At 52.1% G+C, this 21,801-nt stretch overlaps 8 protein-coding genes across 8 annotated transcripts; 4 read left to right on the plus strand and 4 right to left on the minus strand.

The window, feature by feature from the left end:
* Window positions 1–6,469: 6,469 nt before the first annotated feature.
* Window positions 6,470–8,007, plus strand: BDR25DRAFT_323894 (uncharacterized protein; the record flags this gene model as incomplete). The annotated part of the gene is made up of 3 exons (XM_033692126.1): window positions 6,470–7,054; window positions 7,185–7,386; window positions 7,622–8,007. The coding sequence occupies 3 exons, from the start codon at window positions 6,470–6,472 to the stop codon at window positions 8,005–8,007; spliced, it is 1,173 nt and encodes a 390-aa protein (XP_033550176.1).
* A 331-nt stretch (window positions 8,008–8,338) lies between these two features.
* On the minus strand, window positions 8,339–9,332 carry BDR25DRAFT_131157 (uncharacterized protein). The gene is made up of 4 exons (XM_033683842.1): window positions 9,020–9,332; window positions 8,945–8,964; window positions 8,787–8,894; window positions 8,339–8,729 (listed from the first exon to the last, which is right to left on the minus strand). The coding sequence occupies exons 1-4, from the start codon at window positions 9,177–9,179 to the stop codon at window positions 8,496–8,498; spliced, it is 522 nt and encodes a 173-aa protein (XP_033550177.1). The 5' UTR covers window positions 9,180–9,332; the 3' UTR covers window positions 8,339–8,495.
* Window positions 9,333–11,132: 1,800 nt separating this feature from the next.
* BDR25DRAFT_302279 (pentatricopeptide repeat protein-like protein) lies at window positions 11,133–13,754 on the plus strand. Its single transcript, XM_033689763.1, has 2 exons — window positions 11,133–11,891; window positions 11,940–13,754. Exons 1-2 carry the CDS (start codon window positions 11,430–11,432, stop codon window positions 13,548–13,550), a joined length of 2,073 nt encoding a protein of 690 aa, XP_033550178.1. The 5' UTR covers window positions 11,133–11,429; the 3' UTR covers window positions 13,551–13,754.
* Window positions 13,755–14,922: 1,168 nt separating this feature from the next.
* Window positions 14,923–15,311, plus strand: BDR25DRAFT_131189 (uncharacterized protein). Its single transcript, XM_033683843.1, has one exon. The coding sequence runs from the start codon at window positions 15,014–15,016 to the stop codon at window positions 15,215–15,217; it is 204 nt and encodes a 67-aa protein (XP_033550179.1). The 5' UTR covers window positions 14,923–15,013; the 3' UTR covers window positions 15,218–15,311.
* Window positions 15,036–16,513, minus strand: BDR25DRAFT_257728 (DUF602-domain-containing protein). Its single transcript, XM_033686498.1, has 3 exons — window positions 15,983–16,513; window positions 15,324–15,925; window positions 15,036–15,268 (listed from the first exon to the last, which is right to left on the minus strand). Exons 1-2 carry the CDS (start codon window positions 16,475–16,477, stop codon window positions 15,461–15,463), a joined length of 960 nt encoding a protein of 319 aa, XP_033550180.1. The 5' UTR covers window positions 16,478–16,513; the 3' UTR covers window positions 15,036–15,268; window positions 15,324–15,460.
* A 235-nt stretch (window positions 16,514–16,748) lies between these two features.
* Window positions 16,749–17,640, minus strand: BDR25DRAFT_332938 (secreted rhamnogalacturonan acetylesteras-like protein; the record flags this gene model as incomplete). Its single annotated transcript, XM_033692794.1, has 2 exons — window positions 16,749–17,450; window positions 17,499–17,640. 2 exons carry the CDS (start codon window positions 17,638–17,640, stop codon window positions 16,795–16,797), a joined length of 798 nt encoding a protein of 265 aa, XP_033550181.1. The 3' UTR covers window positions 16,749–16,794.
* A 355-nt stretch (window positions 17,641–17,995) lies between these two features.
* BDR25DRAFT_312427 (uncharacterized protein) lies at window positions 17,996–19,142 on the plus strand (the record flags this gene model as incomplete). The annotated part of the gene is made up of 4 exons (XM_033691294.1): window positions 17,996–18,097; window positions 18,132–18,526; window positions 18,676–18,793; window positions 19,113–19,142. 4 exons carry the CDS (start codon window positions 17,996–17,998, stop codon window positions 19,140–19,142), a joined length of 645 nt encoding a protein of 214 aa, XP_033550182.1.
* Window positions 19,143–19,635: 493 nt separating this feature from the next.
* BDR25DRAFT_302281 (uncharacterized protein) lies at window positions 19,636–21,674 on the minus strand. The gene is made up of 2 exons (XM_033689764.1): window positions 21,515–21,674; window positions 19,636–21,438 (listed from the first exon to the last, which is right to left on the minus strand). The coding sequence occupies exons 1-2, from the start codon at window positions 21,586–21,588 to the stop codon at window positions 19,683–19,685; spliced, it is 1,830 nt and encodes a 609-aa protein (XP_033550183.1). The 5' UTR covers window positions 21,589–21,674; the 3' UTR covers window positions 19,636–19,682.
* Window positions 21,675–21,801: the final 127 nt, after the last annotated feature.

Consider the following 21,801-nt stretch of genomic DNA (forward strand, 5'->3'; position numbering starts at 1 on the left):
GTTCTAGGTCAGGATGGTTGAGATCCGGGTGGACAGGAGGGGGCGAGACCGAAAGCGAGAGTCATTGACTTTGTCTATTTAGTCTAGAGTATGCCCTAGGCCTTGTTGGTAATTACAGTTTAAGTTCGGAAGTACCGAGGTACGTATGGGGTTGAAGGATTTGTGGAGTAAGAATGGAAGACCATTTTGTCTAGAGCTGTTGTTCTGTCTCAGCCCTCGACTCATCAGTAAGGTGTAAGTGCTCAAGCATGAATGGGGCGAAGGATTCGGGGAACAAGGATGAAAGACCCTGAATGTTCTCCTGTCAGGCTTGTGAATTGTGGCTTGTTGGTTGGAGTGTGAGGGAAGGGATCGACTTTGTGCGAATAAATTATCATGGGTGCCCCTCCTCTCTACCTAGCCGATAAACGGTGTATGCATGTGTAAGTGAATCAGTTTCGCGAGCAGGGTTGCATGTGAGAAACAATTGCGGTCGTACACCTGACGGATCGTCGGTATCTGGAGCATGCGTAACTCAATGAAATTTGCATTTCGCGATGGACAGTGAGCTATGGGGTTTTAGAGGTAGAGGAGACCGTTCGCCCTAGAGTCGACAGTAGTGTGGGCTACTAATGCACGAATGAAGCAAACGAAGATGCAGAAAAGAGACAGCTTCGATCGGGACCACCGGTCGAATCCGACATGGTTGTTGAAGGCTCCCTTCCGATCAACCAAGGGGATGTATGAGCAGATGGCGCAGGAGGTGCGGATTAAGCACCAGGAATGCTCCCGTTCTTTCAAGATAAAATTTCGTGAATTGCGGTCGTCCATCCGCGGAGACTCGCGGATTCTGGTTCAACATGCAACCGAGTCGAAGTGGTTACTTACATGCTTCCTGTAGCGTGTCGTTAGACACATGTCGGTCGTTCTACGGTCGTTCTAGAGGGTATTCTAAGAGTGGAGAATGCGTGGACGGAGACTAGAACATGCATCTTTAGTAATACTCAGAGTATTGGTAAGGGACAGTCCCGTAGCCAATGTTAAGAGAGAGACACTGGTTGAAAGTGATGAGATTGGAGAATTGTTGGTTTGCTGTTGACAAGTCTCTGGAAGTCGGTTGGGGGAATTAGGAGAATTTTAGGTGTGGGTGGTCATGTGAAGGAGAGGTTAGGTTATTCTAGTGAGAATTTGATCTAGTTGGGAATTAGGGACGCAAGTTACAGGAGGGAGCCTTTGAACTGAGCTTGAGTCCACGCAGATGACTTGGAGAATGAACGGAAAGGATTCAAGATGTTGTGGAGGTACAATGTTTACTGTATTAGGAAGGGCATAGACGAAAGCTCGGCCCCGAGGGGAAGGTTTAGAAGAAGCAATTACTCGCATACGAATGACATCTGCTCAGCTCAATTCAAGGCCTCGGTTGCGCATAAAGATAGTGGGCACTCCGTACTTACGCGCTGTGGCATTTTAATACTCGGTTCAAGATGCCAAAGTTTGAGGCCCTGGAGGTGATCCCCATCAGAACCAGTTTCAAGAATTCTCAAGTTGATGCAGTAGCGGCTCGAGATGCTTGGAAACAGAGCAATCTGGAGGCTCACCGTGCAAAAGCAGGACAAACCCCATTAATTGATCACATATGATCTGCAGTCGTTAATGCCTCAGGCTTCCACGCTTAGCAGGACAGATGTCTGAATTCACAGAGATGGGTCGACATGCAGCCTCGCCGAGCTTTTCAGCCGAGAGGCTGGGGCAAAGCGCGCAAATCGTCATCATCAATGATTGCAATAGGAAGGTCGCCCGTTTGCCTTAATGAAACCTCGCACCTCGCGTGTTTTGCTCATGCATGCGACGCACATGGACGCCTGCAGTCGACCTCGGAGCTGCGAGGAGACGTATTCGGAATGCAGTCGCTGCTAAGTTTATCATGGAAAGGCAGGAGCATTGCTACTTTTTGCTTCTGCAGATGCGTCGCGAATATCAATCGATCAAACAACTTCACGATACCGTCGCCCGCCGGTCTCCAAATCGGCCACGGCATCGAAGAGCTCCCCGGGATGCCAAACCCGGCTCTCCGGTCGCGTGTGAGCATGGATCAAGAAGGGAAAGGAAGCATTTTCCAATCCCAGATCTCACAAGGTTCCATCCTCTACAGTCCCTGCACGCAGCCGCCACGTGAAGACTTCTCGGTCAAATTCTGATCACATTTTCGCCGAAGGCTTGGAGACGCCACGGACCCACTGGGGTCAGGGGAGTGCCCTTGTCGGTGTCACCCGCACTCAAGCCCCGATTCTCTCAAAGGATTCCCGTGTCTGTTGCGGGCATCGTGTCGTTTGTTCCTGGGATGGAGGACGGGCTAATTTTAGCCACATGAGGGCTGTGGCTAACAGAGGACGGTCGTGGAGCGGCCAGCTCGTGCAAATGTGTTATCAGATGCGAGCCAAAGATCTGGGCCGTCTTCTAGTGCAAAACAGCTTCGGATCATGACCATAATGATGAAAACTCAGAGAGGAGAAGCGCCCAGGCCAGCCTCTCGGCTTCCTGGGCAGCGGGGCTTGTGGGTGGCCTTGTTTCCGGATGCTCGACGCACAGAGTTTCAATTTCCTCGAATCACAACGTACATATGAGCGCCTGTTCGCCTCCGCTCACCCATTCTGGGAGGTTTTATGTTGCTTTCCTCAGATGAATTGTATCATGCCACCAGAGTTTCTCGCGTAGAGTTGCAGAGTTGAGCGTGCGTCCGTGTGAGGGAACAGCTCAGGGTACATTGCCGACAAGGTGCTGTACGAAAGCGAGAAGGTGGAGCAGAGCAAATGGAAATGGGTCATCTCCATCGGTGCCAGTACTGTGATTCCGACAGCACCAGTCAACTCCTGAACTTCCGTACCCCGTTGGATGGCGCAAGTACGTCATGGATCGCGGCAGCTGCCATCACGAATCCGAGATGGGCCAGGATTTGGTGGCCTCAACCAATGAAAAGCAGCCTACTTCAACTCCTCTTGACCGAGCTGTCTATCTGGATAACAGCTATCGAAGGATGGCGAAAAACAAAGGAAAGGCTGTGGATAGAGTCAGATTTAGAATCGCATCTGTCATCTTTTGGGCTAGACTGGACCCAGTTGTTATTTGTTCCAGAGCTTGATTTCACGCCCTGACTCTCCAAAGATTTGAAAAATCCCTTCTCTGTAGCGCCACAGGGAAATTTGTGCCATTCTTGTCGGCCATTCGCTCCACTTCGACAGAGAAAGACGTATCCGGGCAAGTGAGCGAATAACTTTCCAGGACAGGCATGGACTGGCTGGGCACAGCTCAGCGACTCAGGAGCGCCACCGTGTTATTCAACACTTCCAATTTATGTGGTCATGTCTCCCATGTCTCAAATTGCACAGACGACCCATGGTTTGGGCGATGAGCGAGACCCCGACAGGAGGGGAATGTAAGAGGCGTCGGCCGCGAAACCCTGCAAGCAGCATAACTAATCAAACGAGAGAGAGAAAAGGAGAAAAGGAAAGATTTGTTGTCAATGATGCTGATGAGACGGATCGCGGGTTGCAGCAAAAGGAAGAGAGCCCAGTACCGGAAGAAAGCCCCGCTTTTCCACGACTTTGCCGCAGCGACACACGATCCTAACCGCACCTCCTCGTTTCCAGCGTCCCAACAGCAAAGGAGAAAAACAAGTCCTGCACACTCTTCCCTGCACCCCCGTCGGCGCATATCGGCCCCAGCAATTCATGTGCAAACGGTTCTGCCTGCAGCAAGAGTGAGTCTGCTGACACGACGACCCAACCTTAGTATTATGATAGCGAAAAAGCATTATGATAACTAGGAAAGAGAAAACGCCCACGCGTGATGACAGGCGGGTGATGAAAGGGGAATTATGCGCGAGGCTGAAAATGAATATGACGATGATGACGAGTCGAAGGAAGGGGAGGCGACACTTGCTGGGTGGGTCTGCACAGTCTGATAGGTGGCTGCGAGAGGCAGGCAAACGCGGCCTGGAGCTCAAGGAGAGAGAGATCACGCTTTTACCGGCTCTGCGGGGAGGGGAGGCGTGTCATTCGACGACTCATCATCGGCAGCAGGTTGCTTGCTCAGCGGTCAGCGCAGGCGGGCGTTGCTCCATTAATTCACAAAACCGGAAATGCGAGAGAGAAGAGAGATTTGGCTCAGCGTTGGGTGTGAGATGAGATGGGACCCGGCGGCGGAACCATGGCGGGAGCGGTTGTGTGGTAATGCTGCCATGGCCGGGTGATATGAGGGCCAGAGATGAGCCATGAAGTTCCGGAGAGAACAGGCACACAGTGACATGTCCGCTGGGGTTGTTGGCCACCCAGGTCGCATCCGCATTTTCGCCTGCCCGCTCTGCTCATTGCCCCTTCTGATCTCTGTGCCGTCCGCAATATTGGCTCGGATTTCGCATCCGCAACTCTCTCTCCCCTCTCCCCCACTCGTGTCGCGGCCTCACCTGCGTTGATTATTGTTGTGGTGACGTGAAGACGCCATCCGACTGTTGCAGGCGTTCCTCAATTGTTGTTTCCACTAGCCTGTCCCGACCCGTGACCCTGTTCCCTGCCTGCTTCGAAGTTCTAGCGCGGAACCTAAATCTTCAGCCTCATTATCGCCATCGAGCCTTGCCCTCCGCGCGCAGCTCCCCAGGCTTCAACCGGCGCGCGCAGCAGATCGCGAGCGGCGAACGGTGAGCGACGCTGATTAGTGAAGTGTCGCGCAGGGCTCGCCTGGCCGCTGCGAGGGTGCAGCAGGATTGTTGTCGACGAGCTTTGGCAAGCGGGCCGTGATTCGCCCGCGCGGTCGACCTTGCCTCGGAGCGAAATTCCAGGCTTGGCCCTTGGGCACTTCCTTCCCACTCGCCACCCTCACACCTTCCCGACTTCGTCACTAGCACCGCATCGCGAATCTCCCCCTCCACCACAACCACGCTGGCTGCTCGCCTCTAACGCTTCCAGAGCCCCCCCAGTCTTCAGCGCAGTGCTCCCCGCCGCGGTCAGCAGCTGGGCTCGCCATATCAGATCTCGCGCCAGCGGTGCTACACGTGCTACCCGCCGCCAGCACCAAAGCCCACCACCAGGTCCAGCGCGCCAGTGAATTGCTTCGCAGCACTCTCTCGCCCGCCCTGCGCAGGCCCTATCCCGGACCTTTCGCAGCCAGAAAGCTACGCAGAGACAGAGAGACAGAGAGACAGAGAGACAGCGCGCGCAAGATCAGCGCCCGCACTCCCAATCCCCCCTCTGTGCTCAACGGCCCTCCGAAGGACCGCATCGCGTGTGAGCTGCACCTGTGTCGACTGTGGGGACGTCTCCAGCGGAAAAGCGGCCGCGCAAGAGGCTGATCGCTCGGCACGCTCGGCGCAGTTGAGGTTTTGGGAAAGAGGAATTGCAGGGACAGTGTGAGTGGCCCGGTGGAGTGTGAAACCTAAAACTCACTTCCTACCGACAACGGGCCGACTGAATTTTTGGCCCCCAGTGGGTGCGGAGTCCTTGCTCAAGCACCTCTCACCTGTGTGTGGCCTGAAGATTCCAACCATAGGCCTGCCACCGCCTCCAGTGACCTCGCTCTCCGCGCCAGTCCCCGCGCTCCAAACCCGACCCCAATTCACCACTCCCACCCTTGCCCCTCGGCCTTGTCCCTACAGCAATTTGGCACCAAGCACTACGCCAGCCCACAACGTCCTAGGGCTCCCACTAGCGCGTTCCCAGAACACCCTTTCCCATCAGCACGGCTCGGCTCAACCGATCTCAGGCGCCCCCGGCCAGGTCGTCGTCTCGTCGTCGTCGTCAGGTTCCAAGCCCCAGCAGAGCATCATCAGGTGTGCTAAGTCAGCCTGGGCAGACAGCGTCCCCTCTCCAAATTCTTCCATTGGTGCCACACTTTTACCAGGGCACACGGCCGCACGCCACCCACTTCAAGTTACCTTGACTGCTGCCGCTAGCTGCATCCTCCCAAACCCACTCCTTGCCCGCCCCAAAACCCCCCAGCTGCGAGCCCATTCACCGCTAGCACAACTCGTGCTACCTCTGCGTTGCACCTCCCTCTCTGCGCTGCGCCAGGCTCTCCGCGATTCGAGGGGTCTATTCTCAGCCCGCTAGCTCCACTGCGGCCTCCCCTGCCTGGTTGGCCTCGAGTTGCGTCTTCCGTGCGTTATCTTGACGGCGCAAATCTGCCGAACCGCCTGTCCCCTCCACCTGGGCGTCCTGGAAAACACACCGTCTGCAAATCATCCGCGTTTAAGGTCCACGCTATCGCTTGCTGTCAACAGTTCGATTCTCCGGCTCTCTGGCTGTGCACAACTCTTGGCCTTGTCCGCCTCTGCTTTGCGCTCTAGCTGCGTTTCTTCCTGTGACCGCGGCAAATCATCCTGCGACGGTTGGCAAACCGTCATATCTCTAGGGCCTATTCCTCTCCTTCGACAGCGCGCAATCTACCTAAGCCCTCTAACTTGAGGTGCAACTGAGGCTTCGAAGACGCATCACGGTCTATGGACGGAAGACAAACGGAATATCCGCAGTCAGGTTTGAGCTCGCCCTACCCAACCTTCCCTAAACCGCCTTCTGAGGACTCTTCTGCAGATCAAGCATCTGCTGCGCAATTCCCTCAAGGACAAGATCCACGAACATCAAATTTGACTCCTACTTCCGACTACACCATCAACCCATCTTCTGCCCGCTCAGGGTCATTTCCGGAGTACATTCAACGATCATACCAGCCCGGCGCTCAAGGGGCGAACGCTGGAGGTATGGCGCAACCACAAAGTCCGTCAATGCCTCTGCAAGATGGCCAGCAAAATGACCATCAACAACAACTCAAGTCTGACTCCGATGTACCTATAGATCCATCAATTGCGGCGGCGCCGAGCCCTACTTACGCTCAACACGGTCAATACTCTCCCTACACTCCGCACCACGATATGCAACATTACCCTGGACATCCTACGACGCCAATGTACGGCACGCGACCGGAATGGGCAGGGCAGTACCCTCAGCACGCGATGCCATACGGTCATCCTTCAACATCAGGTCCACCAGCACCTTCAATGGTTTCCCCGGTTCAGCGCCCACCAACGGTAGGTCTCCCCCAAGCACATCCAGGATGGAGCGCGATTCCTTCATTCAGGGTATCTAGCTCCTCTTCTACGCATCAAATAGTTTTCATTCACCCAATTAGAGAATCGTGTGGAATCTGACAAAGAATAGGGCGGTCATCCATTGTCCACTGTGTACTCATTCGTTCCAATTCCAGGCGCGCAGCAGCACAAACGACCGCGGAGGCGATATGAGGAAATTGAACGAATGTACAAGTGCGGCTGGAATGGCTGCGAGAAAGCTTACGGCACACTCAATCACCTCAACGCGCATGTGACGATGCAATCGCACGGCGCGAAGCGAACCCCAGAAGGTATGTATATTATTTTTCCTTGCGTATGGCGGGTCCGCTCGCGTGTTTTGGTCCTTGGGGTTATAATACGCTAGATTAGCACTTACGATCGTGCTGGTGTTGCGCCTATCTGACGGTGTTCCCGCTTCCCGGATAGCTTCAAGTGACGGAAGCTAACTGCAGTCGACCCTTGCCTTGCTAGCTTGGCACGCCTCTTAACACGCGTATTATATGACGCTAACATAACACTTCACAGAATTCAAAGAAATTCGTAAAGAATGGAAAGCGAAGAAGAAGGAGGAGGAAGCCCAGCGTAAAGCCGAGGAAGATAGGCATCGTACCGCCGACGGTCGTGCTCCTCACGACAACGGGACTGACGCTCCCGTGTATGGTCAAATGCGACAAGCCGTTGGGGGACCTGGGCAAGTCCCCGGTCACCCCCAGCTACCACCGATCGGTTATCAACCTGCTGCCGCAGGCAACACGTCGGGTCCTCAGTATGGCACGCAGAGCCCTGGGCTTGCAGAGGGAATGGCTCAGTATGGCGCCGCCAACAGCTACCACAGTCCCAATAGTAACAGTAGCAGTTACCCTCAATCGCCTTACGGCCAAAACCCGCAGATGTACCAACAAGGTCATTAACTTCAAGAGAATTTCCTTGATACGGGACGAGCTGACGTCTCAGCAGCGGCCGATGCGAACTCGAACAACTTCCAACAGTAAATGCATCAGAAGTACCCACCACCTCGACTCGTTTACGAAGTCAGTAACCTTGAACGAATTCCATCAGGGCGGATCTTTGCGTTGCTTTTCTTAGGAAGCATGGGAAGGCTTTGCATCTGCATGCTCTGTTTCGACCTGCATTTTCACCCGGCGGCGGCTGTATGTTTCTTTCATGAGGTGTTTTGGGGGCAAGATATGGGTTCTCCGGGGGAGGAGGGACGACGAAACGATGTGACGGCCGGTTTCACGTTAGAATAACGTTAACCGCGTCTGCACAAGAGAAAGGTGGTCAAAAGATGATGCGTTTTGCCGTCTCTTCGAGGAGAGAATGTCGTGGTCTCTTCGAGGAGGTCGACTATCCTTTGCTTTTCTCGGCTACCTTTTCTTCATATTCTTTGCGACGGTTTTCATACAAAACTGGTTTTCAAGCTTTCTCTTTCTCGGGGCCTTAGACATGATGCATGCGATACGGCGCTCTGAAACACTTGTGTGCTTCTTTTCATAAATTTTCTCCTCCCCTCACGTTTCAAAGACTGTATTGAGCCGGATCTGGGTGGGGAACATTTGAGGAGGCGGGGTAAGAGGGTTTGATGCGTTTCGAAGCTCAAAACCAAACCGCGTCCACATTCCCTTCTTCCTTGCTTAGCACTGTATCAGTATATTCACTATTTATTCCCATTGCAACAATAGTCACATGCATAGTGTTCGGTGTTCGATCGCCGTAAGTGCAATCTCCTTTTCCCTCCTCCTAATCGAAACCTTCGCCCTGCATAACTTTTTTGCAACAAGCAACGTGGAACGAACGACTGTGAGGGTGTGGTTACCTCAAACCCTCGTTTCCATGCGACCCACTTACGTGTCCCGCCGCCGCTGATGCTAAAATGCATGTGAGTGTGAAGTGAGGGGGATCATCGATGCGAGGACTCACAACAGCAAGCCATATTGCTTGCTGTCCAGAACACGGTAGGCCAGAGGCAGACGTGCAAATCCCACTCGGCCTCGGATACCATTTGTGGGATTTTGAAAAGCGGAGAAGTGCGCGAGACAGGTGTGGCTTCTCGGCTATCTGGGTAAATAACTCGAAGGAACATGAAGGTCAGCACCTGTGCCCTGAAGGACAGCAAGAGCGACGTCGGGAGGGACGACTTGGCGATATGTCGTCTGTCCTAGAGCGCGGAATCTCGCGACCCTGATGATGGGGCATATTGCTAGGTCATTCGTTCGTCCAAGCGTTTCAATTGCCACAACACATGTAAGTTTATGTAATGGGACTGCTCTTCTTACAACATCAGTTAGCATCAATGAACTAATGGCTATTCTTGTACCGGGAATTCGCCGTGTCATGGAACTATGGACTGTGGCACGGAGGCACGTTGCAACGGGACACGACCTCTCTCTTCTCGATTTTGAATGCGTCTCTGGCATGGATGCTTGTGAAAAACCCTTTTCTTTGCGGCCAATGGATTGACGGCGGAAGGGATGTATTGGGTATCGGATGATGCACGATTGAAGGCGTCGACCCCATCAGCTCTCGGAAATATCAAGCACGCATGACAAGAGGGTGTGTGCAACGGAAAGGCGGTGATGATTGTGGATCAGAGGGCAAGGCGACTACTCTCTCGCTGTTGGCATTGGGCTGTGGAGGGGTTTTGCCTGTTACGTGCTGCCGTTCTTTGCACGACGACTCATGTCCTTGCTTTCGAATTGGTCATGCGACTTACTGAGATTGCCTCATCCCTTCTTGTTCGCTTCCATCTCGTCATGCTGCTGTTGCTTGTGAGAATGGGCTGGGCAGGTTATCCGAGTGTCCGATTGGTTACTGGCGGACTGGCGGTAAGAGGACAATGACAACATCTTCTCGCTCCCAAGACTAGGTTGCAGCAGGATCCTACTAGCGAAAACGAAAGCCTTGTACGATCGGCCCGCTGGCCTCTAAACAACTACATACAAACATTCAGAAGCAAACCCGATGTCACAGGCACTAGGATCTGATGCCAGATGCAAGATCGCTTCTAGCGGCTCATCATCAGATTAACCATCGACACCAAGAGGTGTTTTTGCTTTTTGGCGTTAGAGGGACTGATGGCTGGGGCGAGGATGACAAGTAAACGGCGGCCCTGACTGACGGCGGAGACTAATGTGTGTGCGAGCCTTGACCTGGACAGGTGGGTTGCACAGCAGAGAAGGATTCGCAGACGAGAAGCTTGGCAACAGCCCACCGGGAAGCCGACTGCGGTTGGCCGGGCCCACGGGGCGGTTCAAGCGGCGGCAGACAGATGGCGGAAAAGCTTGGATTGCCAGCATTTCCGGTCCGAGCACGGCACTGCAAGAGGAACATCATCTCTAGAGTCGGGTAGAGGTGGTGATCACGACGCAGCTCGCAGCTGACATGGCTGTGACACACCCAACTGCTGGATGCTCGAGCGCGGTGGTCCAGCGACACACAATGCACTGCGGCCCAGCTCGTCCTACACTCCGCTCGCAAAAAAAAAACCGGCCGAAGCCACGATCGGCGACATCCTCGCACCGGGCTTCAACCACACGACACCATCCCATTTCATGCGTCGGGTACCGCTCTCACGGAACGGTCGTGTATGTACGACCGTCAGCCAGCAAGTCCCGCCACGTTGGCCGGAAGGATGATGGGCACCAGATCGGTGCGGGCTGCGAACAAGCGGCGCAGTGAGAGGTGCTAGGCTGGGACAGGACTGGCACGGCCGCGGCGAGACATGTCTTGCACAAGGCTTGCCGAAGCCAGCAGTTCCCTCCGCCTAACGAGCCCTGGTCCGCGCCGGCGGTCCCGACAGCCCGGGCTGCTTCAGGCGCGATGCCCGTCTCGACGACGGGCATGGGAGGAGCCTCGAGTCTTGCCTGCTCCGGGCAGCGGAGCCGGCGGCGACTGAGGCGCGATCAAGGACGTTGGATTAGGGTGAACGTTTTTCCTAGCCTTGGGGGATGAAAGGCGTGACACAGCACCAAGAATGGGAAGAGAAGCGTGCCTTATGCTGGCATGCGGACCGTCTTGCGTCCCACAGAATGTTTGAGGGGCTTGACTCCGCTGACCTTGATGTTTGCTCATCCATATCGGGCGCACGGCATGCTCCGAGTGCACGTGATCGGACCGAGTGCAGGACTGCCGAGCCTTGATGGAACTTTTTTCTCAGCCTCCTTAGGCATGACCACACGTCGCCTTCGCTTCCCCCTCCTACGCTCCCCCGATGCTCAGTTGTCGCGCCTGTCTCTGGCGATGCATTCGAGCACTCGACACGACTAGTCCTAGCCTCCAACGACTGCGTCGCGATGTCGCAATCTTGCCCTTTTGCAGGTTGCAGAAGGCCGCCATGCGCACCGAGGCTCGGAGCAGCATCCGCAGGGTAGCAGGTCGGCCTGAGTACGTTCCAGGAGCGGACAAATTGGCTGGAAGGAAAGAAGACCCATGGAAGAAGTCAACACAAGCCGCAGGATTGAAGAAAAAGGAAAGAAAAGGCTTGACGAGGCAGCCTGCGCCCACCAAACAAATCAATCGAATTGGGGTCCAAGTCTCAAGGAAGGTCGGGCGTCGCGACCCCAGTATTTCTTCGAAGGACTGGCGCAGTCGTAAAATGGAGCTCCAGTATATCACGGATCCATTAGAGCTGGCAGATTTCGTCAAGAAAGAGCTAAACAAAGATAAGACAGCGGAGATGCTGCAGCTGGTGAGGATGGCTAGTAATTCGATGCAATGTATTGTCAGTTGGAATCATATCATCGACTATTACCTCATCAAGGGCTGGGTCAGCCGAGCAGTGAAGATTTATAATGAGGTACGCCCGTCGCTCTCAGGAATCGGCGCAAGCTAACTTCCCTCCTAGATGAAGAAGCGCGCCCAATTTCCTGATGCGTACACTTATACAATTCTCCTCCGCGGACTAGCTGCCAATGCGCATGAATCAGGTGCTATGGAAAAGGCGCTGTCTATCTACCATTCCCTTTCCACGCCCAATTCCAGAGTCCAGCCATCCATCATACATACCAATGCGATGTTGAAGGTCTGCGCTAGGGCGGCAAATATGGATGCACTTTGGGGTGTTGCCGCAAAGGTACCAGAAAACGGTCCAGGGGCCGCAACTCCTGTGACATTCGTGACCATTCTGAACGCGATCCGACAGAGCTTACTTGTCAATGTGCCCGTAGGAGAGACCGAGGAACAGGTGGCTAGGCGCAGAGAAGAAGGTATTATGCAAGGACGACGCATATGGGAAGATGTTATTGGAAAGTGGCGGAACGCAGACCTGGTCATCGAGGAAGAGCTTGTATGTGCCATGGGAAGACTTTTACTTATAGGCACTCGACCTCGGGATTGGGATGATGTCCTCTCACTGGTCGAGCAGACTATGGATATCCCTCGTCTCGTGCCCCGTTTAGGATCACCTGCACGTAAGCAGTCAGGTGTTCCCAATCTCCGCGCCCCAAACGTCCCGGAAGAGTATCGTGTTGAACATCATCACCTTGGCCCCTCGAACGAACCTCCTCGGGGGGGTGAATTCCTTCCGATCGTCGCCCGGGGAATAGGCAGTGCCGTGTCAAATCCTCTATCCTATGCCACTCCTTCCAACAGCACACTTTCCCTTGTACAAGAAGCCTGTCAGAAGATTGTAGGGAAGAAGGCAGGAGACGAGTACTGGAATCTCCTGACAGACCCAACTACTTACGGAATTGTGCCGGATGTGAACAACATCCACCAGCGTCTTCGAATCCTACGCCAAAGCAGGGCTTCGGGAGAGGCAGTTGAACTCCTAGACTCCTTCATCTTGGCAAAAGAAAAGCCTTCGCCTGGAACCTTTCGGATAGCTATGAGTACTTGCGGACGGGACAAGAACAATCACAATTCCCTCAAGTATGCAAGTCAAATTCTCGAGACAATGAAAACTACACTTGAAGATGCGGATGCCAAAACTGTCACCATGTATGCCAAACTCGCAATCGATTTCCCCTTAGCAAAGGGAACCGATCTCCTGGAGGCACTCGCCCGCCTTAACCCCATTGTCAGGGATCTCAGGTTACAGCTAGGCATCGGGCGAGAAAGAAAAGATGGCCTGGGGGTTCGCGCAACGCTGTTAACTGGTCAGGGTAGAGAGGACGCCATTGAAGCTTTGAAAAAGATTCACGGCTTGTTTGACAGACTCATCAACTCGAACATGATTGCCGAAGAGCAGAAACGATCTCTCAGGATTGAGAAAGCTAGACTGAGTGCTTATCTCAACAAACTTATTTTTAAGAGCAGCAGTAGACAGGACATGAAACCAGATATAGGGGATGATGAGGTAGCTCCAGATTTCAAAGATACGAAGGACGATGGGGACAAGGAAAGAGGGGGTTTCAAGGGTCTTATTAATGGAACTGGAGCCTGGCGGAAGCGAAACGCTTTGCCTGAAGGTCAACGCAAGCCGTGGTTTTCTCCTGCAGAGAGGAGTACGGCTTAGTTCAACCTTCGGTCGGCCATAAAGCAAGAAATAAAGTACGATAGGTTTCAGTGTGACGTTCAACTACCCCGGAATGGCGTTATCTAAATATGGAGATCATGGCATATGCCTGTATCAAAATGGTTTGTATTACATCTTAGACCACCAAGTGTCTATTCTAGGGATTTCCTCCGCAGTCGACCCGAGGCTCGTTCTCACTTTACCGTGACCACCATTTCTTTAGACGAATCCGTCCTCCTTGCCCTCTTTTAGTAGACACGTTATTATGCTCCCAAAGTTATTGACCATGCCCCAGAAATCAGTCTGTGGTAGATGTTAATTGTAATACATTGTGCCTGCAGAACGAAAATACGCAGGTACTACCAACTAGAAGTGGGGAAGGTGGTACTCTCTGACACAAACATTACAGTGCTGCGCGAAATGTGCGGGTCTCAGTAGCAGTGTCACAAGCCTTTCCACAAATCCGAGTTAAACATTAGGCTGAAAGTAAGTAGTAATGGTAAGATGATCTATAGCATGCCCACCTTTGTCTTTCCTTCTCATGCAGGCAAGTATCAGATTACATAAAGAATGAAAGAATGAAAGAAGCCGCTAGTGAGAGCGGTGGGGAAAATGAATAGGTTCTAGAGAACTTCCATAGTGATTAGAAGTCGGATCAAAGCGATTAAGGGAAATAAGAGCGTTGTGGTAATCTAGATCCATATCAAAGCCTTCCTTAATGATTTTTCAAGGGTAATACCATCACCTTGGCTCTGTGATGCATCTGAACTGAAGAGGGAATCAAGTTCTGGAGCGAAATCATTCATGTTCGCAAATCATGCATACGTAAGGGTCTATTCTATGGTATCTTCTTCTACCCATTCTATTATCAATTTGGAACGGAGATTTGCAGATTGTATATCCCCGAGTGCTCTACCTGAGCGGCATCAGGTACCAATACCATCACACTCATGATATCTCATTGCGGAGGGATTACTGTCACCTTTTCTATGAGTGGCGCTCCAGATACCGTGCTTGGACTTACTGTGTATGGATTGGGGGAGAAGTCCCGTTAGACTCTTACAAATATCTATCCTGGGGAAAAGGGGGGCTATACTCCTGGCAATTGCGGTATGAATGGCCCACTGGCGAACGTCCTGACACGCCTACGGTCGGCATTGAGTCATGCCGTGGGGGGAGAAGGCCGGTGTTGAGAAATGGGAGTCACATCGGTTGTCCGCAACCCGAGGGGGAAGCAGTGGACCACTTCCCACCTCACCACACGCTGCTCTCCTCAGTGCACGGTTCAACATCTAGGGATGCACTTTCCCTTACTCGCTATTCTGCCCGCTGCCCCTTTCCTAATTTAATGCTCTGTTTTAACTCTGACATCCTGGAACTTGTCAGAATATCGAAGAGGATCACCGAGAACACCGACGGTTGGGGGTACCAATGTGATACAGGTGAATTTGCACAACATATTAATGGAGAGACTGTGGTCTGATCCTATTCAATTGCTATCCAAGTGCAACAGTAGGTACCCGATACTGGAGAGAACGAGCAGCAACTTGAAGGCATTTTTGCTAAAGAGTTTTCTGTATTTCACTCGAGCGTGTAAACGGCTGGAGAGCATTGTTATCCCGGGAGTAATCCTCGTAGAATACATCCAAAGCCACTCACCCTCATAGATGCCAGCTAGAAAGGGCAGGCAGGCCTCTCATCTTTCTGATTTATATCCACTGTCAAAATGAATTAGCGCTTGTCTAACAGCTTGCTCCATTCAACATCTCATACCAATTTCTCAGCGGTCCGTCGATCATACACATGAACTCGAAAGCTATAACCATACTTCACCTGGCTATCCCTCCTGACCTAATTGCGCTAGTGAAATCGATTATGAGTAGGTGCATCTCTATGCCGAGCATTTTGCCTCATCGCTTCGAAGGAATACTGAATCCTCGCGTCATATAATCTGCGCTATTTCCAGCCGAAGGCTTTGCGCTCCTACTCGAAAACAAGCTATTGACGTTCGCATTCTGCTCAAGTTTCCTCCGTTTGTTTCTTGCTTCCTGTTCCTCGAGGACTTTCTTGGTAAGGGATGCCGTCGAGGCATTCTTGATGCTGTTGTTGACCACAGGCCTTTGCTTTGAGAGCTTGTCCTTCTTCCTTTCTTCTTCTGATGAGTTGTCTTTCCCTTTGGGGGCGTCTGTCGTTGTGGCACCGTTTGTCTCTTTCTCGGCGTGCTTCTTGCGCTTTTTGTCTCCTTTTGCTTTTTTGAGGGAATGCGTTAAATTTTTCTCTTTTAGGATGTGCATACGGCGGGATAGCCTCGCGATGTCGGTCGCGGCGGTGGGGAGGATTGGGATTACGTCGTTCTCCGCGTACGCTTCGTTACACTACGTCCCAGTCAGCCTTGCATTCACATGAGAATCTGTCTGGATCGGATGGAATACCTGCAAGCATGTCTCGCCAGAGACTTCTTTCACCACGCTTCCGGCAAATGCATGGCCACATGGCACAAGGTACACAGCTTTCGCTCCTGGCCCCAACTCGCGATTCGTGATCGGGCAGATCCACTTCTCCGACCTAGCAGTCGCCCCATTCACCGTCTCTAACGCATTCGCTCCACTGCTGTCAATCTCAAATTTCACCTCCACTACATCCTTCAGGCTCTTGACCCGTCCGCCAAGACACTCCTCTGCCTCAGCCTTCTTTACGTCGCCATCTTCCGAAAGAAGGTACTCGATGATGGTGTCTTTATTGTACAGTTTCCCCAAGGGATCAGACACTACGGGTTTCGCAAGCGGCTTGCGCGTGATGGGATCATTGTTCCAGGCGTATTCTTGCTGCTCGTTCTGTACTTCTTTGACCTGTTGCGTGGTGAGGGCTTTTGCGGCTTCTTTCACGAGCTCGCGGCGGGTTGGGATGCTTCCTCCGTCGTTACCCATCGTCTAAGAGTGGCAGTTGTTGTGCTGGAAGAATAGGTGAAAGTCATGGTGGTGGCGGAGGGTTGAACGCCCTTTGGTATCATAAAGCTTGGCATATGCACTGACCACGTGCCTAACCTCGCTTTGTTTGGGCGGACTAGATGGTCAAAGTTCACACTTTCACGGCATTTCACTTGGATCTTTCTAGTCACAAGGAGCATTTCAGGTCAAGGCTAGTGTATTCACTCTCTACTGATCATTCGTGAAGAAAGGCGCTTACTTTCGGATTCAATCAACTGCTTTCATTCACTCACCCCTCCGTCGAAGACCGTCTCACCTCAAACACAGCTCCCCTCAACGCTCGCCGTGCTATTCTTCACAAACCCATCCAGCACACCGCCACTCGCACATAACACAGCCTTCACAAACGCCCTACTAACTGCATCCGCGCCCGCCGGACTCGTATGCGTATGATCATTCGGGAAAAACGTATCCACTGTTGCCTTCCCCATCGTCTTAAAGATATTAGCCGTATATTGCCCATGATCAACAAACATAGCACTACTGCCGATCTGCTGCGCCGCGCTCTTTGAATACGTCGTAAAGCGAGACGCTGAGTAGCTGAACGTCCCGCTTTCCCAGGGATTGTTGGGAGTAGGTGACGAGATGATGACTTTTGCGCCTTTGGCGACGAGCGCTTTGCCGGCGTTGACAAGGTATGCGGGATAGGTGAGGACGGTCACGGTTTGTCCGTTGTAGGTGGAGGTGCAGGTTTCGGAGCCCGCGCCCGGGCAATCCGTGCGGCCATTGTCGGATGAGGAGAGAGAGCCACCGTCGTTGTGGCCGAATTCAATGATAACGATGTCGTTGGTTTTCACCGTGTCGATGAGGGTTTGAAAGCGGTTTTCGACGGTGTAAGAACGGGCGCTGCGGCCAGCGATGGCTTTGTTGGAGACGGGGAGGGAGAGGGAATATTGGAGGTAGTGCCCCCATCCTGAGCATCGTCAGTTGAAAAAGCACAGGAAGAGTTGGGAGAACATACCTTGAGTTCCACTTCCGCCGCCGCTTTCGGCCATCGTCGAGTCGCCTGCTAGGTAGATTGTTTGTGCCCGCTTCTCATGGGGAGCACTGATAGCTATTGAAGCTAGCCCAAGGAGGGAGAAAAGATGTGACACAGATAACATTGGGACTAATATCTCTGAAAAGTATGTACATGGAAAATAGCTCTCAAAACCTGGATCCGAAAGAGCAGACAAGAAACCAAAGGAAAAGGTACACCACCAATAATATATGGCCCTCATAAATTCCCATCCTGCGCACGACACGCAAAAACTCAAACCCGAGCATTTACTTTCCTTAGAAACCCCGTTTCCTTAAATCAAAAACGTGGCCTGGAGAAATTTGAGAAGGAGGGTTCGTGGAAACATTGCTCCGCAAATACATTGTGTCGTCGTGCGGGGAATGGTTGGGCGCTGTTTTAAGCTTAATTGTTAATCTACGCGCGGCCGCCGTTCATGAGGAGCCGTTTCAGCCGTTTCGATGGCGAACGCGAATGCGAGTGAAGCGTTGTTTGTAGTAAAGGCACCAGCTATTAAACCCACGAAAATGTCCTGGAAAACTTATGTCTCGAGAGGTCGTGTTGTATGTTGGAATTCCGAACCTATCCACCAATCAGAAACCGCTCCCCGGAATATGCACAAAAGCTTTCGGAACTGCGCCATCATCCTACGTCCGTCCCCCCAAAAATCTCCGACATCTTCGTATTTTATCGGGCTCGCCGAACGCCAGAAAACCACCAGGCCAGCGGAACACGGAAAACAAGCCTTTATTTTACTTTTCAGAAGCGACATGGATATTGAAGAAGTGTGTCAGTCGCTCAGATGCAACCTTCCCGGGTGGGGGTGGAAATGATGACTGGCTTACTTCAACAACCGAAATGGCGCATGGATGGCAATGGGATTCTGCCTCGCTATTATTTCACGAGGGTTGCGGTTGTGGATGTAATTTGAGTTTGGCAGCTATATTTAAGCCTCAAAGAAAGGAGCTTGGTATCACTTGGCTACCATCACAGTAAGTTGGTGTCTAAACATATCTGCGGATGAGGATTCTGAGTTGCAGCTGTCAGTTGACTGCTGGATTCTATGCGAAACGCGAGATTGGTGGAAAGGTCCGAAAGATCGCCATTCTAACAAAGCTTGTGAACCTAAACTTGTTAACAGCATCATGCTTCAATATTCGCCAGAAACCTCGCTAGCGTATATTCCACATCCAACAACTCCCAAGCCCTTGAAATTCATGCAAGACTCGGCCCGAAAGTTGGGCACGCATTCTCTTGAGGTAAGTGCAAGGGTAAGCGATCCTGCGAATCCGTCCCGAGTTCCAGACCCTGACTCCCAAGATCGCAAAAGAAACGATGCATGATTCTCAGCCATCGAAACAACCCCTCGAACCATCACCCTGGCCGTAGACTAAGATGAAGCTGGAACCACACGGATACACAAAAACGAGGCTCACACGCATAGACACCGTTCGCATGGATACTTCTGACATCCATCCTGCCCACGGACCAACCTGTGGCTGCGAGGATCAAAAATATGGCATAGAACCCGGCCTACGGTGATGAAATGCGATGAGGGCTGATATGTCCGAAATCCAGATGTCGGAAGACGAGGTTAAGCCGGTTTGAGAATGGGTCCAGTTCTGAACAGAATGATCTGCACTAAGGCTTCAGGGATGCAATCCATGCTAGTTTTGGGTCCAGAGGATTCAACCGTCCTTAAGGAAATAGACTTGGTGTGAACGACCATTCTCCAGATTCAGACTAATATGTAAGGGGCACGTGATGGCATAGGAAAGGATGCTAGAGCTGGAATCGGGCATTCTTCATTCATTTAGTAGGCGACAAGGGTATTAGGTATAGTAGTCGAACTGCTTAAACCACCCTACCTCTCTCAAATCTCATCTGCATGCTACCCGCGGAATTTTGCCCTAAAGGCAATAGACCACTTCACCTATATTCCCCCTCACCATGGCCTGTGCATTGTTAAAATCAGAAATAATGCACACTGTAAGGCACAATATGTAAGCTCAAAGAGGGGCAAGTATGGGGTAAAAACAAACAGACAAGCATAGATCCAAGGACATTAACATTTATATTCATTGTCATAACCAATAATGCACCAGGTCTAAAAGCGCTCGCAAAACCTACAGCATTGAATGCTAGATTCTAAAACTCCACATACCGATCAATACTCTCCCCACTCCGCATAAGATAGTTTACTGCAATATGTCTCTCTGCCATGTTTACACTGACAAAAACATCTTGCACTCGTCTTGGCTCTGCAATATCATCCCCTGCACTACATCTTCCAAGCGGTAGCCAGTTTTCTGGACCAAGATCAAAGACTTCGTCGAGCCCTTCTTCCAGCTTCACGCATTGTAGCGCGACCATCCCGGCCCCAAATGAGTCCCACACACCTTCTCGCCGCCGGCAGTTAAGAAGGAGGGCAATTGCGCGTCGGCGGAGAACTGGGTCGCGGCATCGGCACGCGGTTATAAAGAGTGGAACGATCGGGGAGAGTTCGAAGGAGGGGGAGAAGGATGACGGGCTTCGTTTTGCTACTGGCGTTGTGGTAAATTCGCACGCCGTTTTTGTTGCTGGGACTGGAGGTGCCGGGTCAGGAAGGAATACTAATGTTGACGTCCCAGGGGGAGGTGAGGGTGTGGTTGTCGCGGGGTTCGGGGCAATCACTCGGAGTTTCGCTGGTCGAGGTTTCGAGCTTGTGGGAGTAGAGCGTGGCGGGGATGTGGAGGAGCGGGAGGAGGGTTGCGAGGCTGGCCGATTGAGGATAGGGAGAGTTTCGGCGAGGTCAACGACAGTCTTAAAAGAGTCCACAAACGAATCCCACGCCATCTCCGTTTTTAGTCCGGCGCCAGCAGCAACAATAGTGCTCGCCATCATGCCATATATCTTTAGAAGAGTGTTGCCGGCATATATCTTAGGATCGCCCTGTTCTGATGGGGGAATATTTTGCTGGTACTTATCAAATGTCGTTCTCCAGGTTTCGAAGGAACTCATTAACTTTGTGTAGACTCGAAGCCATGTTGGGTGTTCTGGCGCTTGTGGGTTAATGTTGGCAACCCCGGATATCCACATCATGCATCGCAATAGCCCTACTAGGTCATTTCGAGCATTCGCGTTTTTCGTATAGGCGTCCGGTATCTGTGGACATTCCGGTGGGTTGTCTATGCTGTAATCGTACGGGGAAGTGTTGTCAGAGAAAGTCATGGCTTGTAGGTCGAAGCGGTACAGAACGTTTGCTATTGACTCTTGTGCAGCTGTAGAATGAGTCTGTGGCGGTAGGTCCCGCTTATGTTGATTGAGAATTCGTAGGCCATTTCGAAGATGCATGTTCGCGGCTCGGTAGTTACCCGCCAAGTTCTCGTAACATGTGAATATAATGCATGCTATGAGCACCTTCTCAACATCCACCTTACCTTCCTGGTGAGCTGTGAGGAGGTCATTCGAATGTTTGACGGCTTGCATGTATTGTACAAAGGCAAAGTCGTTCGTTTTGGCACTAAAGATTGGTGTGGTGCTCTCAAAGCGTTCATGCATGGTGCTTAGGGCAAGAATTCCATGTTTAATCGCTGGTTCTGACTGACTGAGTTGCAAGATTTTCTGACTCCAAAGATCCGAGTCGAAGAATTCGGTCCACTTCGGAAGCGTGTGTGTCCGGAAGTAGAAGAACGATCGATTCTCAGCAGAGTCAGGAGAGATACTTCGCGACGGGTTTCTCGGAACACTTGTCGGGGAAGGTTTTTGCGGGACTACTAGGAATGATGGATTTCGAAATGATGCTGCTGCAGCGGGTGACTGATCTCGTGAACGTGTGACATGCTTGTAGCCCTCACACTTGCGGCCGGTTTTTGTGCACCGCTGGCATTCTGGCTTAGTCTCGTCGCACTTGACACGACGTATCCTAGCATCAAATTAACACTGTGGGGTTTTTTTTGGGGTATTTTCTACAATCAGGTTTTGGGTAGGATAGCCCTCACCTGCAAGTCTCGCAACCCGTTTTGACGCGCAACTTGTACTGGCGCTCCAGCTGCCGTAGCTTGGTTTCATCCATGGTTAGATCTGAGTACTGTAAGAGAAGGCCAGCGGCTGTTGACGACGTCTGGATTCAATGTGACGCATGATGAGGCTAACAGCTTAGGCTTTATAAGTGAAGGTGTCACATCGGTGGCTGAGCGTTGGAGCCATGTCTGACGGCCCGGGGTTCGGGTTAAGGTTCCTGTTGGCCCCTTGCACTAACCCTGTCTGGTGCAGTGCAGCTCCCACG

Source organism: Lindgomyces ingoldianus, assembly GCF_010093535.1.
Source record: "Lindgomyces ingoldianus strain ATCC 200398 unplaced genomic scaffold BDR25scaffold_9, whole genome shotgun sequence".
NCBI lineage: Eukaryota > Fungi > Ascomycota > Dothideomycetes > Pleosporales > Lindgomycetaceae > Lindgomyces > Lindgomyces ingoldianus.

What these genes read in the sequence shown, in the direction of transcription:
- BDR25DRAFT_131157 (XM_033683842.1), bottom strand. Translation starts at nt 9,179, where the DNA reads ATGTTCCTTCGAGTTATTTACCCAGATAGCCGAGAAGCCACACCTGTC. An exon ending in AGCAAGCAATATGGCTTGCT is followed by an intron (nt 8,965 to 9,019) that starts GTTGTGAGTCCT and finishes CATGCATTTTAG; the next exon opens with CATCAGCGGCGGCGGGACAC. An exon ending in GATCGAACACCGAACACTAT is followed by an intron (nt 8,730 to 8,786) that starts GCATGTGACTAT and finishes TACAGTGCTAAG; the next exon opens with CAAGGAAGAAGGGAATGTGG.
- BDR25DRAFT_302279 (XM_033689763.1), top strand. Translation starts at nt 11,430, where the DNA reads ATGCGCACCGAGGCTCGGAGCAGCATCCGCAGGGTAGCAGGTCGGCCT. An exon ending in CAGTGAAGATTTATAATGAG is followed by an intron (nt 11,892 to 11,939) that starts GTACGCCCGTCG and finishes CTTCCCTCCTAG; the next exon opens with ATGAAGAAGCGCGCCCAATT.
- BDR25DRAFT_257728 (XM_033686498.1), bottom strand. Translation starts at nt 16,477, where the DNA reads ATGGGTAACGACGGAGGAAGCATCCCAACCCGCCGCGAGCTCGTGAAA. An exon ending in CTGGCGAGACATGCTTGCAG is followed by an intron (nt 15,926 to 15,982) that starts GTATTCCATCCG and finishes ACTGGGACGTAG; the next exon opens with TGTAACGAAGCGTACGCGGA.
- BDR25DRAFT_302281 (XM_033689764.1), bottom strand. Translation starts at nt 21,588, where the DNA reads ATGGATGAAACCAAGCTACGGCAGCTGGAGCGCCAGTACAAGTTGCGC. An exon ending in ACGGGTTGCGAGACTTGCAG is followed by an intron (nt 21,439 to 21,514) that starts GTGAGGGCTATC and finishes ATTTGATGCTAG; the next exon opens with GATACGTCGTGTCAAGTGCG.
- BDR25DRAFT_131189 (XM_033683843.1), top strand. Translation starts at nt 15,014, where the DNA reads ATGGAGAGACTGTGGTCTGATCCTATTCAATTGCTATCCAAGTGCAAC.